At 40.9% G+C, this 17369-nt stretch overlaps 1 protein-coding gene across 2 annotated transcripts; it reads right to left on the bottom strand.

Moving 5' to 3' along the window:
* Positions 1–3560: 3560 nt before the first annotated feature.
* Positions 3561–15626, bottom strand: jagn1a (jagunal homolog 1a). Of its 2 annotated transcripts, none has more exons than XM_060833159.1 (3): positions 14189–14276; positions 13232–13291; positions 3561–6333 (listed from the first exon to the last, which is right to left on the bottom strand). In XM_060833159.1, exon 3 carries the CDS (start codon positions 6288–6290, stop codon positions 5871–5873), a length of 420 nt encoding a protein of 139 aa, XP_060689142.1. In that variant the 5' UTR covers positions 6291–6333; positions 13232–13291; positions 14189–14276; the 3' UTR covers positions 3561–5870. The 2 variants fall into 2 exon arrangements, with proteins under 2 accessions (XP_060689142.1, XP_060689141.1); XM_060833158.1 differs by lacking the exon at positions 13232–13291 and adding an exon at positions 15570–15626 and having other exon boundaries at positions 3562–6333; positions 14189–14299.
* Between the last annotated feature and the right edge of the window lie 1743 nt (positions 15627–17369).

Here is a 17369-nt window from a genome sequence, read left to right on the forward strand (position 1 = left end):
AGACCTCATTTTTTACTCGAAGATTTTAACCTACTGCGAATCCTCTTACAAGGATGCCTTCCTTGAAGAAGCTCTCTTCCTCCCTCTACAAGGATTTCAGTGAGTCCCTCCCTCACTGCACCCCCCAGGTCATCTATCACCCTCACCTTGACCTCCTTCCACCTATCCCACCTCCATCGCCCCTCCCCCTAGTCCCTCCTCCCTACCTTTTATCTCAGCCGGCTTGGCTCTCTCTCTCTTATTCCTGATGAAGGGCTTATGCTCGAAACGTCGAATTCTCTATTCCTGAGATGCTGCCTAACCTGCTGTGCTTTGACCAGCAACACATTTGCAGCTGTGATCTCCAGCATCTGCAGACCTCATTTTTTACTCCAAATATACCACCATGTGAGCAGAGATAGCTATATTCCCAATTTTACAAACCATAATCGAATCCAGAAGGGCTGAGAGAGCCAGAAAGAGATCAACCCTCGTGTGCCACTTAAGTGGGTTTGAAAAAAAGTGAAGTCCTTGCCGGTAGGGTGAAGACATCTCCAAATGTCCACCAGCCCCAATTCCTCATGTAAGTCAGTCACCTGCTTGGCCTGTGAAGAAATAGTTGGGGGCCCACTAGGCATCCTGTCCACTGTTGTATCCAAAAGACAATTGAAATCTCCCCTATAATAATGTGCTGTGTTCCAAAGGCACTCAGCTTACAGAAGGCACTAATCAAAAATTTGTGGGGATGCGCCAGAGGACAGTAGCCATTTAAAATGCCATATTCCTCCCAGTATATCACTTATACACAAAGCCTTAAGTATCACAAACCATCCCTGCTCATCTTTCACCTGCTCTAATAATGTGAATGAAAGATTTTTCTGGATAAGTACTGTCACTCCCCTACTTTTAGTAGTAAAGGATGAAAAGAATACCCAGTCAAAACCATGCCCCATCCCCGCTGCCGTTGTAGCTTCAGGTGTTCCCAATCATCAAGATGGGCTTCATTCAATAAAATGATATCAACCCTTTCCCTCTTAAGGCTAGAAAGCACTTTTTTTTCCTTTTAACAGGCGAATTACTTCCCTTGACGTTCCAGGTGCACCATTTAACAAGACACTTAGCCATATCCCCTTTCAGAGACCCTTGAACCCCTGGGAGGGAGAACCCTGCTTATAATGTGCTGAGCACAAGTAAATAAAGACTCAGAGTCGAAGAATTGTGTATACAAAAACTACTCTATCTTAACTATAAACAACTATTGCTACCAAAAAACTACAAAGAAAACCAACTATAACACCTTGAATGGGAGACTCTCCCCCCTGCCCATAGGGGGCACTCACCCTACCCACTCCTCCTTCACAGCTCCTTCAAGCCTGGACTGTGCCCCAGACTTAGGTGAAAAAAAAGGTCATGATCCTTAAATCAACAAAAAAAAGTCAGGATGAGCATGTCACCCCTACTTGTGTCTAAAAGAGAAAGAAAATAAACAAAAAGGAGATAACAAAGGACATCCACAAAATTTCCCATAATAAAATCAAGTTATAAAAAAAGAACAACATATTCCAACTTTTTTAAATTATTAGGGAGAGAGAAAGGAAAAACACAGGAAAAAAGGAAAAGAGGACGAGCATTAACCATATTCTTCAGACTGGTCCATCTATTTTAAAGTTTCTATGACGTTTTTAGCTTTATCCACTGAATCAAATGTGTAAACAGAGTCCTCATGGCTGAAACGGAGCACTGCGGGACACCTCATGGAGTACTGGATGCCCAGGTTCCTCAGCCTCTTTTTAACTTCATCGAAGGACATCCTCTTTTGAATTAAAGTTGCCGAGAAATCCTGGAAAACATGATTTTTGACCCCTTGTGCAGCATTCCCTGTGGGTCTTTTCCCAGTAATCTGGAGGCTTCTATTACTTTTTGCTTGTCCTTGTATGAGTGGAAGTGCACGAGGACCGGGCAGGGGCACTGCGATCTGAAAGGCCCTTTCAATCTGCAGCTAGCTGGACTCGATCTGAAGGCCCTTTCAAAGAAGCTGACTGGCAGCCCATCTCTTTCACACTCTGGGAGCCCAACAATCCAAAGATTCAACCTCCGACCTCAATTTTCGTCGACCTGGTCTTGTAAGACCCGCACGTCTTGCTCCAGCACCTGCATTCGACCGCATGAGGACTCCATTGCCGCTTCCAAGGCCTCAGTTCAACCCTTCACCTCCTCCAGCCGCTCCCCGAGACCCTGGATCTCCCGTTCATGCTTCTGCAGCATGGATGCGATGGGTTGGATCTGGGCACAAATCTCTTCACGGAACTCCACAATCGCAGCCCCAACCTTCGTGGTAAGTCTTTCCATCACCACTGCCAATTCCTGTGATTGTGTCAGGTTCCCCAGGGGTTCGGGAGAGGCTGCTGCTGCTGCGGATTCTGGTGTGTCCAGTGCTGCAGGGGAGTATCCTCCCTGCTGTTAATTGTTTGCTCCCTTTCCCTTTGGCATTCTTCTCACTCCCAAATATTAACAAATACGTATTCTGTGAGGTTTTAACCTAATAATTTCTCCACATTAGTTAGCCAGGGATGGCAAAGAACACCAGCATGCCTTGATTGTTAGGCAGAGCTGTCCACGGCAGTTCTACAGAATCACCGCCATCTTGTCGACTCCCAAACTAGTGTGTTTTATGCAAAGATTAAACAGGTTGGCACACTATTTACTGGAATTTAAAATAATGAGGTGGTCTGAAACACATAGGATTCTTGAGGAACAAAACAGGGTAAATTTTGAAGTTTCTTGTCTTTCATTCATCAGGACATTTCACAAGAATAGGAATGGAAACCAACATTTATTCTACTTGAAAGAACAGTGCTGATTGGTAAAGACACTACTATGGAATACTGATATGACAATTTACAGCCAGGCTTTGTTTAAATTTCAAATCAGTCAAGTTGACAGATTGGTCACAGCATTTACCTGAAGAATGAACCAGTGAATGACTGTCATTTAGTTTAACTAATTCACAGCACATTCTCTTTGCTGTTTGCAACAAGCAAGGTACGAACCAAAACCCAGTGTCCAACATTAGATGTGATTATGCAACTGGATAATTCTGAAAACGCATAGTGCAAAGACTACACTGGCAACCAATTTGTCAGTCAGTACCAGTATAGTGCACTTGCTGCATATTGGCAATTATTGTGGTTTTGAAGGTTTGCCTGCACTACAATGAGGAAAGTTGAAGAAATTAAATTTATTTTGTAGAGGGACAGGCAGCCAATAAACAACCAGCATTTACTTGACTTATAGTACTCGATATAACCTGGTAAAGACTTCCTTTTACTAATTTGCCGATAATTTTGACACTTTGAAGCATATTACAAATTTATTACAAACCAAAGCAATTCATTCACTTCAGAACTTCAACGTGTTGAAACTGAAATTGTGCTTCTTTTTAAAAGCTGTTGGTGGATGCAAATGTAAGAATTTTTTCTTGCAAATTTATAACTATCTTAAGGTACAATAGAGTTGAAAGTTTGATTTTTTTTGTTTATTGTTGTCACGTACTGAGATACAATGAAAAATGTTTTTTGTGCACTGTACAGGCAGATCATATCAAACAAAGTACATCATGGTAGCAGTTCAGGGTGTAGAGTACAGTGTTACAGCCACAGAAAAAGTGCAGAGATCAGAATTAATTTGAGAGGTCAGTTCAAAATTCTAACAGCAGGAAATAAGCTTCTTTTGAATTTGTCCAGATGTGTATTCAAGTTTTTATATCTACTGCCCAATGGAAGAGGCCTTTGTATGTTGGTTGTTTTCCCGTGGTAATGGGGAGTATAGATGGAGTCAATGAATGCAAAGCTGGGTTGTGTGATGGTCTGAGCTATGTTAACGACTGCAGTTTCTTGCAGTCTTGGGAAGGGCAGTTGCCATACCACGCTGTGATACATCCATATATAGATGCATCGTAGAAAACGTCCTAAGACTTGGAGCGAGTGTTTGCAGACATACCAAATTTCCTTAGCCTCTTGAGGAAGTAGAGACATTGTTGTGCTTTCTTGACCATCACTACTCCAAGAACTTGATGCTCTCAACCATCTTCACCTCAGCACCATTGATGCAGACAGGGGCGTGTTGTCCACTCCACTTTCTGAAGTCAAAGACCAACTCCTTTGTTTTCTAACGTTGATGGAGAGATTGTTGTCTTTACATCATGTTGCTTAGAATATTAATAACCAGAGCTTTTCAACAGTAATCCTTGACCTAATTAAAGATTTGCAAATGATGTAGAAGACAAATCGATAAATTAAGTCTACAAGGATAAATGTATGATGACTCAATTTTATTCACAAAGCACAAAATACACACATTGGCGTCAATTTATCCCATTTACATCAAAGGTCAAGTAAATTATGTTGCACCAGCACATAACATTGAACAAAGCATTGCACCCAATTTCTGCCATGGTGGCAAGCATAAGATGAAATTGTGAAAATCAGAATAAAAATGAAATTCGCTGACTCCCATCTGGAAATAAAATACAAACATTACTCAATATAGAATGAATTATGTCTAACATTTTCATTTTTCTGACAGCTAAGTGCGAAGCCCCTAGACTTAAAAAATCAAACCTGTAGTAACTGAAATGCAACCCATGCTCCCCACAATTATCAGGTCTTCCATCTCAGTGTTTTTCTACTGTCAAAGTCTTTCCACCTCCACAAATAAACAGGAAGAAATTCTTCCCTTAAGTTTGATTATGGAGGAGGAATCCAACTCAATTTGTTAGGCAAGGTTACAACTGGCCAATGGAATGAAGTTCATTTTTATACAGCACGATGATGCTTATGTAGGCATGCTGTTATGATTAAATAATTGCAGAGGTGCTGCCAACCTTTGCATTTCTCTGAAGGCAAACAATATTATTGTTGTGCCACATATTAAGACTTGTCTTCCTATTGTAAATAAAGAGGTTGTAAAAAACCCCATCCACAACTATACATACAAATTTTACACTTGAGATCATGAGATCCAAAATATACAGAGATGGGTTTACACGCAACATTACTGACTGCAAAATGCGCAGGAGGTATATCCAGAATGCAGACAGTTGTCTAACACAACTAAAGTATATGCAAAAGGTTAAATGCACTGCTATACGTTGGTCTTAAGTAAAATTGTTAACAAAGCTACTTTAACTCCTTTTAATTGAGCTAACATAAGTATTTTTAATTAAATAATTCAATTAATTTGGAACGATTTCAAGATTTCAAGGTAACTATGAAAAGGCTGACTTAATCTTCAAGGAGTGAACAAATCTTATGGGTCTCAACATTCTATCCAATTATGATTGTTTTTAAAAACAGTCTGGATGAGGCTTAGCACAAGTCCCAATACTACATAATGGTTCAATTTACCAGCTTACAACTTAAGCTTAATTAGTTAGCAAAACTAAATGATGTTAACAAAAAATCTGATAGCAGCTTTTCACAGCCAATGAAACAAAAAAAAATGCCCTAATGTAAAATCACAAGCTACAGCATATCAACAGAAAGTACAATCAAATCTTTGATTTAAAAATTTCATATTCAGTGGAAACTTTTCTGCATTTCACCAGCAGCTTAGTAACATTGTTGTATCCTTAAATGAGTATGAAGCATCACATTGACATCCACAGTATGAAATAACATTTGCACCAAATGACCTGGAGATGTGCAACTGCCACTTTTAAGTTATGTGGAAACAAATGCTCTAGGGTACAAAGATGGTGGTAATAACAAAACAGCATACGCAAAACAATCTAAGCACAAGACTATCATATTTACAGGACTGATGCAGTCCCATTATATTGTCATTGTTCATTCACCAGCTCTCAGTATTTTAAGGATGCTTTCATCTGCCAACTATTTCTTCTTCTTTTCCTGTGTGGAGGTAAACCAAGAGTCCAGTAATTTTTTGCTGTAGTAGATCTGCCAGCCATGAACTTGCACTGCAATAACTAAGACCAAGTACATGACTGCTACAGCAGAAAAGCCAAAGATGAAGCGGTAGGCCTTGCCATGCCGATAGAGCTGTTGTGCCATGGGGAACATCTCCATGGTGCCATAAATTAGAGGTGCAATGGAGAACAGCCCTGCACTGATCATGGAGAGTACAAGGTAACTGATGTTGTTACGAGGAAAGGACATAAAACCGAAGATGGATGGTATGATGCTCAGCAGGTATGGGTATTCCCATTGGTATGGCATAGCTATCAGGTCATGCGACACCAATTTCATGTGACTGATAATAACCTGAAGAGTGAGCAATGTCCAAATTACCATGTGAGCAATTATCAGTTTCTTGATCTCAGACTTCAAAGTCACACTGGAATTGAAAAAAATAACATTTTAAATTAATTTCTTCACTATAAATAAGCACTCAAGATAATGATATACAAATTTTTTATTTCTTATTAGCAAAATGCATAGCCATTACCATGTAATGAACTCTTGGTTTTATGATATAAATGATGTTCAAAGTACTTTTATTACATAATGGATTGAAAATTTGAGCCACTGCTTTCCAAATAGAGATTTTTTGAGTCACTATTCAGGTTACTCGCCTGTAGGATTTCCAAAGGGCAGGTGATCCAGATATGGATGCAGGAAATCTGAAACAATACTACAGCCTGCTTCTACCTTTTGACCAAAGATCGACAAACAGAACTGCTTTACAAGAGCCATCATTTCAGCTTGTTCCTGTGCCACTGAGATAGCTTTTTTTATCCCTCTAACTCTATTTTTCTCCCATCGTCTAGGCTTTTCCAATCTACATTCTTAATGCTTTTTACACTGTATAGCATTATAACAATTCCCAACTTTCTAGTCCTAACTAACTTGTCAGGGGTGTAGCAGGGGAGCCTCAAAGTGGAGTGTATCAAAGCTGATAAACAGGAAGATAACGCGCCAAGTGAAATTAGAAGCAGGTAAATTGAAGGCAAACATCAACTACACTCTTAAAATGGAATAATGTCAGAAAAATTAGGTTTAGGACACTATCTGAATGCATGCAGTATTCCCAATAGTGCAGATGATTTGACAGAAAGAGGTAAATAGATATAATCTAATTACCCTTATGTAAACATGGCTACAAAGTGACCAAAATTAGAAAATGAATAGTCAGATATTCAACATTTAGAAAGGACAGGAAAAAAAAAACAGAAAAGGATGTGGTATACAGATAAATAAGGGATGAATCAGTAAGAGAGAATCACATATTGGAAGAACAAAATTTGGCATTTGGGTGCAACTAAGAAACAGCAAGGGGCAGAACACTGGTACAAGTATTTATAGGCCATCAAATTGGTATTAGAATTTTGAAGAAGCACATAGCATTGGTGCTACACTAATCATGGGCAAGTGCTACCTGCGCATAGATTGAGTAAACCTAAAGAGTGCTAATTTTGTGGGGATAAGTTTCTAGACTGTTTGGGAAAGTCTTCTAAAAAAGTACATTGAGGTACCAATTAGAGAAGAGGCTTTGAAAAAAAGAACCTTTAGGGATCAGTAAGGATAATATGATAAAAATGGACATTAATTTCAAAAATGATTGAAGCCAGGATGGTAAAGTTGAAGAAATTAATTTATATCAGAGGACAATAATGAGACTTGACTGAGGAGGACTGAGAATTCACAGCAACTGAGAAGGTGATCACAGAGGATTCTGTGCTCAACAGGGGGAAGAGCATCCAACAGAGGGCAGTAATGAGACGTGGCTATAGAGGATTCTGCAAGAAGGCAGCTTACTCAACACGGAGGATCCAGTGCTCAACAGGAGGAAGAACATCCACGAGAGGGCGATAGTGAGAAGTCAGTTTGCTCATCACAACTGAGAAGGGAACTACAAAGGACTCAATGTCTAAGAACAGTGAAGCACAAAACATTACATTACTTTAGTTTTTCCCTTCTGCCCTCCTCCTCAAACCAAACAAAGAGAGAGAGAGGATCTGCTAGAAAATTTGGTTGTGGCTGAGAAACAGCAGAGCCTCAGGAATGCACCTCATTATGACCAGTAAATTATGGCAGGAATTCTGGGAAAGCACAAGATGTGTATGGCATTTAAGAATCCACAAGACAGCCAGGATTGTCACTTCTATTAGTGCGAGGGGGTTGCAGTCCTTGAACAACACATGGCTGATTTAAAGCAGCAACTTTCTTTGCTGCATAGCATAAAAGGTGAAAGATTTCTGGGCCAGTCGTATGAGAGGATGGTCACTTCATATCATGACAGGCAGTCAAGGAGGAGTGTAGAGCTGGCAGGAGAGTGGCTGATTATTTGACTAAAGGCTAAGAGACAGGAGGTCCAGAAATTCCTTGAAGCTGTTGAACAGGTATGAAATTTTAGATCCTATTTAGTAAGCAACACGACTGAGTTCAGGATGGATGATTAGAGGGAAAATCACAGTACCATGGTGCCAGAGACTACTCTGGGTAAGAAAAGCTAGTAGGCAGATCAGAAAGGGGCTAACAACGGGTAACAAAATAGTTTGAGGGATACACAGTCAAGTTTGCAGCCAAGATTCAGAGTGCCCCATTACCTCCAAGGTGCAAGAGCTCAGCACATAACAAAATGGCTAGTTTAAGTTGTGGAGAGGGAGGGCAAACCACCAGTGGTTGGAGTTCATTTGGGGACCAATGGCCAAGGGAGGTAGCTTAAGAACTTGCAGGATTAGTTTCAGGAGTTAAGCAGTAAGGTTGAAACATAGGAGTGTTTCAGCATCAAGTTAGTAATCTCAGATATACTACTTGCGCCATGAGGTGCACCATTTAGACAAATGCATATCAAGGAGGTAAATGAGATGGCATAGAGGGAGTGGTTTAGACTTTTGGGATACTGCTTTTGGAAAAGAAGAAAGTTGTTCAGAAGAGATGCGGCTCATGTGAGCTGAAATAGAATGAATCTGCTGTTTTGAGAAAAGTGTATTGGAGTATAAACTTGTAAGGTGAAGGTGGATTGACTAACAAGCCTAGTTTTAGAAGTACCATTGAGGGCAAAAGACAGAAGGTGGGGAACAGGGAAAACGAAATGAGGGAAGAATGGAGAATTGACAGTGAACAAACAAATAGTTACTCCCAATGGGCATGAAAAAGATAAGGGCAGGGTTAAATTGTATGTATGTAAATACAGGTAATATAGTGAACAAAATTGGGAAAACAGAAATTGCTGTAGGGGGATATGACATTGTGGCATTAACATAAACACAGTTCAAGCTAGAGCAGGACTGGATACTTCACATAGAAGGATTTTAAAGTTTTTAGTACAAACAATGTTCGTTAAAAAGAAAACATGGCATAGTAGTCTTGGTCAAAGATAGTATCATAGCCCTTGAATGAGGAAGTACAGGAAAGCATTTGTAGGAAGATTACGGAAATCTGAGGACAAATAGGGATATAATAGTTACCCTAAAGGAAAACTGGAAAAAGATAATGTGGGATATTTTGATGGATAAAACACTGGATGAAAAATAGAAAATTTCAAGAGAGATGAAAAGGATGCACACTAGGTATTTACCCATTAGAAATAAATACGGGGTATCCAAAGTTAGTGTCCTGGATGACTAAGGACATTGATGAGAAAATATGAAGAAAAATGAGGCAAATGATGCAAACTAGAAAAAAATAATAGCAATAAAAATCAGGAAGAGTGTCTCAAATACAGGAAATAGGCTAAGAGTGGAATAAGGAAGGATAAGAGGAAGTATGAGGAAAGGATGGCAGGCTGTGTGAAAACAAATAAACTGTTCTTTGACTATATTAATAATGGAATATTAGTGAAGGATAGAGTGAGGCCCAGAAAGAATAAGCAGGGTAAAAGGATCACTGAAGCAAAGGCAGGTACAGGCGCAATGGACTGAATGACCTCCTTCTGTACTGTAAATTTTCTATGATTCTGTTAAGGTATGAGGAACAAATTGGCATAGGTAGATTGAAAAAATATATTATAAGATATGATGGTACATAGACAATGGGATTATCTGAAAAACTGATATATGTAGTTTATAGCAACTGTAAATTCCTTCAAGCCACAAAAACAGCATCAGACAATATGACTGACAAATGCCATTAAGCAGTACAGTATACGAGAATTAAATAAAAAGACCTAAAAACTTCTATGAAATTGTGGTAAATCTATGGAGTGGAATTTGGAAGATTTTAGAATACAGTAAAGAATAGCCAAGACTGATAAAGAACAGGCATTAAATGTAACCTAGCAAAAAACCATTAACAAAAACTATAAAACTATTAGTTCTTAAAAAGGAAATGTTTAGCTAAGACAAATTTGAGTCCATTACAGACAGCATCAGGAGAATTTGTAATGGGAATACAGGAATGACAGAGAAGCTAAATGATTATACTGTTAGCTTTGCATCATTAGTAGGAATAATGCTAAATCTATTAAGTCTCTGATAAATGGACATTTGGATAAAACTGTTCAAGCATAGAGTTGTGAACAGGAAATTGTATTTTATGAAGATGTAACTAACAGAACTGATAAATAGGTACAGGCCAACATAGTACACTTGGATTTCTGGAAAGCTTTTGTTTGAAGAACTCCAAAGAAGATTGCTTGGCAAAAATTAAAGCAAACGTTGTGTACAGAAATGAATTAAGTAAGAATTGTTCAACAGGCAGGAGAAATAAATGGGTCATTCTTATGTTTCTGTTACTGTCACAATGTCATATCCCCCTAGAGTCCCAAGGGCTTGCAGGATTGCAAATGTGACACCACTGTTTACAAAAAGGGCAAAGGCCAACCCAGGAAATGACAGACCTGCCAGCGTGACATCAATAGTGGGAAAATCAATACGAGATAAGATAAAAACACACACCTAGAGAAAAATAAGTTAATATTCGACAGTCAGCACAACTTTGCCAAGGGCAGGTATGTCTAACAGATTGAATAGAGTTCTTTTGCAAGGTCACGCGGGCAATGGATGACCGTAATGCTGTGAATGTTGCATTTTTGGACGTTCAGAAAGCATTTGATATGGTGTCACATGGAAGGTTGGTTAGTGAGTTAAAAATGTTTCAGATTGATGGGCCTTGGCAACATGGATTAAAAGTTGGCTAAAAGATAGGAAACAGAGGGTAGGTATAAATGGGCATTTCTGATGAGAAATGAGTTGGAAGACATATTCCCTGGTCATCAATGTTGGGATCCTTGCTTTTCCTGATTTATATAAATGATTTGGAGATGGGTGCTGAGGGAAAAATCTCTAAATTGGCAGATGATATTAAACTAGGGATATTAGTAAATTGTGACATTGCCACAAGGTGACTTCAAAGGGATACTGACATGTTGACCAAATGGACAGACACCTGGCAAATGAAAGTCAATGCAGAGAAATATGAGGGCAATGCAAGAAATATGGACAGACAGTACAGGTTCAATGATATAACCTTTGAGGGGAATACAGGAGAAGAGGGACCTCAGAGTTCAACTGCATAATTCTCTGAAGGATGCCAGGCAAATGGAAACAGTTGTTAAGAAGGCTTATAGGATGCTTGCGTTTATAAATAAAGGGTTAGAGTATAAAAGCAAGGAAATGATTCTACACCACTACAAACATTGGTAAGACCACATTTGGAGTATTATGTTCAGATTTGGGCACCTCATATAAGGAAGGATATCAAAGTCCTGAAATGAGTACAAAGGAGATTTACTAGAATGATAGCAGGAATGAGGAATATTAGATACAAGGAAAGAGTAGAGAAATTGGGCTTATTTTCGTTAGAGTAAGATTAAAATTTGACCTTAATAACGTATTTATAAAGTTGCTTCCATTAGATGCTATGTCAGTAACTAGAGGTGACAATTTCAAAATTGCCAGCTAGAGGGCTTCAAAAGATTGATGAGGGCAGAGTAGATGTGATCTATATGGACTTCAGTAAGGCGTTTGACAAGGTTCCCCATGAGAGACTGATTAGCAAGGTTAGATCTCATGGAATACAGGGAGAACTAGCCATTTGGATACAGAACAGGCTCAAAGATAGAACACAGAGGGTGGTGGTGGAGGGTTATTTTTCAGACTGGAGGCCTCTGACCAGTGGAGTGCCACAAGGATCCATGCTGGGCCCTTTACTTTTTGTCATTTACATAAATGATTTGGATACGAGCATAAGAGGTACAGTTAGTAAGTTTGCAGACAACACCAAAATTGGAGGTGTAGTGGACAGCGAAGAGGGTTACCTCAGATTACAAGATCTGGACCAAATGGGCCAATGGGCTGAGAAGTGGCTGATGAAGTTTAATTCAGATAAATGCGAGATGCTGCATTTTGGAAAAGCAAATCTTAGCAGGACTTATACACTTAATGGTAAGGTTCTAGGGAGCGTTGCTGAACAAAGAGACCTTGGAGTGCAGGTTCATAGCTCCTTGAAAGTGGAGTCGCAGATAGATAGGATAGTGAAGGTGGCGTTAGGTATGCGTTCCTTTATTGTTCCGAGTATTGAGGACAGGAACCGGGAGGTTATGTTGCGGCTGCACAGGACATTGGTTAGGCCACTGTTTGAATATTGCGTGCAATTCTAGTCTCCTTCTGATCAAAAAGATGTTGTGAAACTTGAAAGGGCTGCTTTCCCTGCAGCTTCGGAGGCTGAGGGGTGACCTTTTAGAGGTTTACAAAATTATGAGGGGAATGGATAGGATAAATAGACAAAGTCTTTTCCCTGGGGTTGGGGAGTCCAGAACTGGAGGGCATAGGTTTAGGGTGAGAGGGGAAAGATATAAAAGAGACCTAAGGGAAAACTTTTTCAAGCAGAGGATAATACGTGTATAGAATGAGCTACCAGAGGATGTGGAGGAGGTTGGTACAATTGCGACATTTAAGAGGCATTTGGATGGGTATATGAATAGGAAGGGTTTGGAGGGACATGGCTGGGTGCTGGCAGGTGGGACTAGATTGGATTGGGATATCTGATCGGCATGGACGGATTGGACCGAAGGGTCTGTTTCCGTGCTGTACATCTCGATGACTCTAAGTGAGTTGAGAAGAAACACCTGAACTGGGAGTTGTCAGGATTTGGAATGAGCTGCTTGGGAGAGTGGTGGAGGCTGATTTCATAGAAGATTTCAAAAGAGCTGGATGTATATTTGAAAGTGATAAAATTAGAGGGCTAGGGTGAGAACAAGAGTAGTGCCATAGATGCTGTCAAATGTGTTGCATTTCTCCAGCATTTTCTGTTTATCTTAAACATTCCTTCCAGGTAAAAGATTGATTTACCTCTCTTTTCAATTAATACAAACGGGCTGAGCCTCCCAGTGTGACACTCTGATCCAGCACCTAAAACATAGATCAAACTCTAGTCTATTATGCAAGATTATGGTGTCCATGTGCACAATGTGCATTCACATTCATTTTCCCCAAGTACTTTTTTTTTCTGTCTCGAATAATTCAGGTCCTTCTTTTAGACCTTTTGGTACAAATATTTCATGTTCACAGTTGGGTGAGGGAGGCAGAAGAATGTAGATGCATCAACCCCTACAAAGGAATAAATGCCTCTGGTGTCATTTCAGAATTTGTGCGCTGACCCTCCTTTGGCAAACCTTGGCAAATTCTCCAGTGTGGTAAAGGCCCAGCATCAAGGCTCCTGGAGTACCTCAGTACAACCTGTACTGTACTCAGTCCTCCTTTACAACTGTTATACAGAATGTTGGTTTCAGTCCATAAGCCTGACCCTGACCTTTCAGTAGCTATTTAATTCTCCTGGCTAAGCACTGAAACTCAATGTATGCTGACGAAAATTAAGTTCAATGACTTCATATTACAACTATTTTTTCTAAAGGAAGTACCAACAATGGTTCTGTCTTTCCTATTCATATTCCACTAAACTCACTATTTCTTTGTGTCACTTTACTACCTCCCTGCACCATCATCTCAACTGTCATTTAATGAGTTTTGCTCTTCACCCTTTCACCAACATGCCTTCCCCACCACCAACGCCCCCCCCCTCATCCATTCCTCCTCCTTGTGCTGGCATTTTCTTGCTTACAAACTGTAAACCTTGAATAATCTCAATTGACATTATTAAGCTGAAATATCATTAAGATGAAATGTGGTTTCTCTCTCCATTGATGCTGCCTGACATCTTGCTTTTATTTTAGATTTCCAGCATTCATAACATTTGCCCTTTTAAGTACATGGCAAAATTTTGAGCTGTACGATTCATAAAAGTAATACCTCATCTGATAATGTGAAGCCACTTTTTCTCTATGTTGGAAGTCACTGCCATCTGTTCCTGCTGCTCGTGGACCTGCACGGGATGCCATGGTGACCAATCAGCTTCCAAACCTATGACAAATGACAACATTTAGCAGGTGACCAGGTTAAAGCCACCCAGAAAGTTGAGTTACTCCTTCATCTCAAACAAAACTTCAGTTTTTCTGGAAATGAAATTCCCTTTTCTTCACTGAGAATATCATTTATAATCCCTCATACAGAGAAAATTAGAAGAGGATTTGATTAAGATAATAATAAATATCCTTGATTTTGACTATGAGAACCGAAGAGAAATTGTTCCCAGTGGCAGATTTGATATTCTGAAGATAAACGATAATGGTAATATATCATAATGATTCGGAAAGCAATATCCAAATGGAGTGGAAAAGGCTCATTGGTAACTTTCAAAAAGAAAATATGATCATTACCTAAATAATAACAATTACAAGGCCACAGGGAAGAGCGAGAAAGTAGTTAATGGGGTAGCTGTACTGGATAGCCAGCAACAAGCTGGGCTGCATAGCTGCCTCACAGCACCATGGACCCAGGTTTGATTCCAGCCTCGGGCAATTGTGTGTGAAGTTTGCACATTTGCCCCAGCTGCGTGGTTTCCTCCAGGTGCTAGTCCAAGGATGTGCAAATTTAGGCATATTCGCCATGCTGAATTGCCCACAGTATCCAGGGATGTGTAGGTTAGGAGGATTGGAAATGCAGGGCCATAAATTAGGTTTGGTCTTCAGAGGGTCAGTGTGAACTCAATGGGCCTAATGGCCTGCTTCCAGTGCTGAGGAAGGGTAACCAGACCCAAAACGCTAACTCTGATTTCTCTGCAAAGATGTTGCCAGACTGGCTGAGCTTTTCCAGTAACTTCTGCTTTTGGTAAGGATTCTATGATTTTGTGCTGCAACATCCACTCACTCCCTGCACCCCGCCCCCTCCCTCCCTTTAGTTATACTTCACAAATCGAACCATCCACATGCAACCGCAATTCAGTCACCTCAATATCCCGTCTCCTCAGCCCTAAAACTCTTCCCACCAGCCTTCCTCCCTCTCTCTCAGCCCCCCACGCTTGTCAGTCGCTATTCCTACCTCACTGACTTCTCCCCCTCCCCGTGATTTGCTTTCTCCCTCCCTCCCGTGGATCATCTCGCCGGGTCAATCCTCTTCCTTCTCCCCAGGGTTACCCTCGCCCTCCCTGGGTCGATCACTGTTTGTTCCCCGCTGATTATTCCATCCTTATTTATTTCCTCCTCCCCCACCCCTCCGTGATTATCGATCCTTGCATACCCTCTCGGTGGATTATTTTCCCCACTCCCCCCGCCGCCGCCCGCTAATTGATTACCAGGCCACCGACACACAATCCCAACCTACTCCAGTTCCGCTCGCGCCGCCAACGAACTGACTCAGCGCGAGCAACCGCTCCCATCATACACCGCGACACCGCGTCCCGCCCGTAAACGCCACGTGACACCGGCACAAGGCTCTGACTGGTGAATCTCACAAGCGCGTCAGTTCGGGCGGGAGCCGCGCGAGCCGGGTGTTGTCCGGTGTTCGCTGCCTGCTGTGCTCCTTGACCATTAGCTCTGGCGGTGGACCCTGATCGTGTAGTTACCATGACTGAAGTGTAAATCAAACAGCACCTTCCAGCGTACCCTAACATTGTAGTTACAGCTGGAAGTCAGGAAATCTGGGTGCTTCGTCCTGAAGGAGATTTATGTCGAACTCCCTTCACAAACGCTGAGATTCTTCAGCATTTTCTGCTTTTACCGCGGAGTTCAAGAGGTTGCGGGCTGAATTGTCCTGTAACACCAGTTACCGAAGACCTCGGCTTTCAAATAAAAACAGAAAGTGACCCGGCCGAGTATTTGCAGCACTTTCTGTTTATAATTTCATCTTTCAAATATATATGATGGTTTTTATTCTATTTCTGTGACACATACTCACCAAAAATGCGATTCTCCCGGGCAACTGGTAAAAGTTTTAAGTTTTAATCTCGCGATTACGTGGTAAAGAGTGGAACCAGGCATGAGGAATCCCTTCCAGCCGATTGACGATGGAGAAGGATGACGGGTCAGCTGAGTCAAAGGCTGCATTCAGATTGACAAGAACGGGAAAAAAAGGTTCTCTTCTTTCGGCACACTTCCAATATAAGTATAATTTCAGAATTTAGTAAGCGCTGTTTTGGTGGTGTGGAAGAGGTAGAAATCTAACTGAACATGCTTGGGCTAGTTGTTATTGGAAACATAGGTACCAGTTTGGAAAGTGAACAACACTTTCAAGGATTTTAAAGAGGAAAATGAAGTTGGGTTAGTAGAGAGTAGTAGATTACAATGGCGCTGCGGCTAAGGGAGTTTTGTTTGAGTGTGGTAAAGATGGTAGATTTGAAGGAAGAAATATGGCACCTTAAGAGAGACAACTGCTAACAACATCAATTACCAGGATGACCAGGAAAGGAGATCAATGCACATGCTATGAAGCAACGCACCAGTAACGTCATTGTGCACTCGTTTACATCAAGATCAATGAGAAAAGTGATTTTGAAAGAAAACTGCACACATCGAGGACGGTGACCCCGGTTAAAGCAGGATTAAAGTGGTGAATTTGCTATAATGTAGCGAGGCAGGGGGCCAGCGAATTTAGTACTGTGCTATAGGAGAGAGGTGAATTGGGTATGAAACAGCGATTGAAGAGAATGGTTTACTTGTCATTAAGTAGCACAAGAGAAGGATGGCGAACTCGGTATAATAGAACAATACAGCACAGAACAGGCCCTTCAGCCCACGATGTTGTGCCGAACATTTGCCCTAGCTTAAGCACCTATCCATGTACCTATCCAATTGCTGCAGCTTAAAGGTCACCAATGATTCTGACTCTGCCACTCCCACAGGCAGCGCATTCCATGCCCCCACCATTCTCTGGGTAAAGAACCTACCCCTGACATCCCCCCATACCTTCCACCCTTCATCTTAAATTTATGTCCCCTTGTAACACTCTGTTGTACCTGGGGGAAAAAAGTCTCTGACAGTCTACTCTATCTATTCCTCTGATCATCTTATAAACCTCTATCAAGTCACCCTTCATCCTTCACCGTTCCAGTGAGAAAAGGCCTAGCTATCAACCTATCCTCGTACGACCTATTCTC

Source organism: Hemiscyllium ocellatum, chromosome 12, assembly GCF_020745735.1.
Source record: "Hemiscyllium ocellatum isolate sHemOce1 chromosome 12, sHemOce1.pat.X.cur, whole genome shotgun sequence".
In the NCBI taxonomy this organism is placed as follows: Eukaryota; Metazoa; Chordata; class Chondrichthyes; order Orectolobiformes; family Hemiscylliidae; genus Hemiscyllium; species Hemiscyllium ocellatum.

What these genes read in the sequence shown, in the direction of transcription:
- jagn1a (XM_060833158.1), bottom strand. Translation starts at nt 14,277, where the DNA reads ATGGCATCCCGTGCAGGTCCACGAGCAGCAGGAACAGATGGCAGTGAC. An exon ending in GCTTCACATTATCAGATGAG is followed by an intron (nt 6,334 to 14,188) that starts GTATTACTTTTA and finishes TTTCAATTCCAG; the next exon opens with TGTGACTTTGAAGTCTGAGA.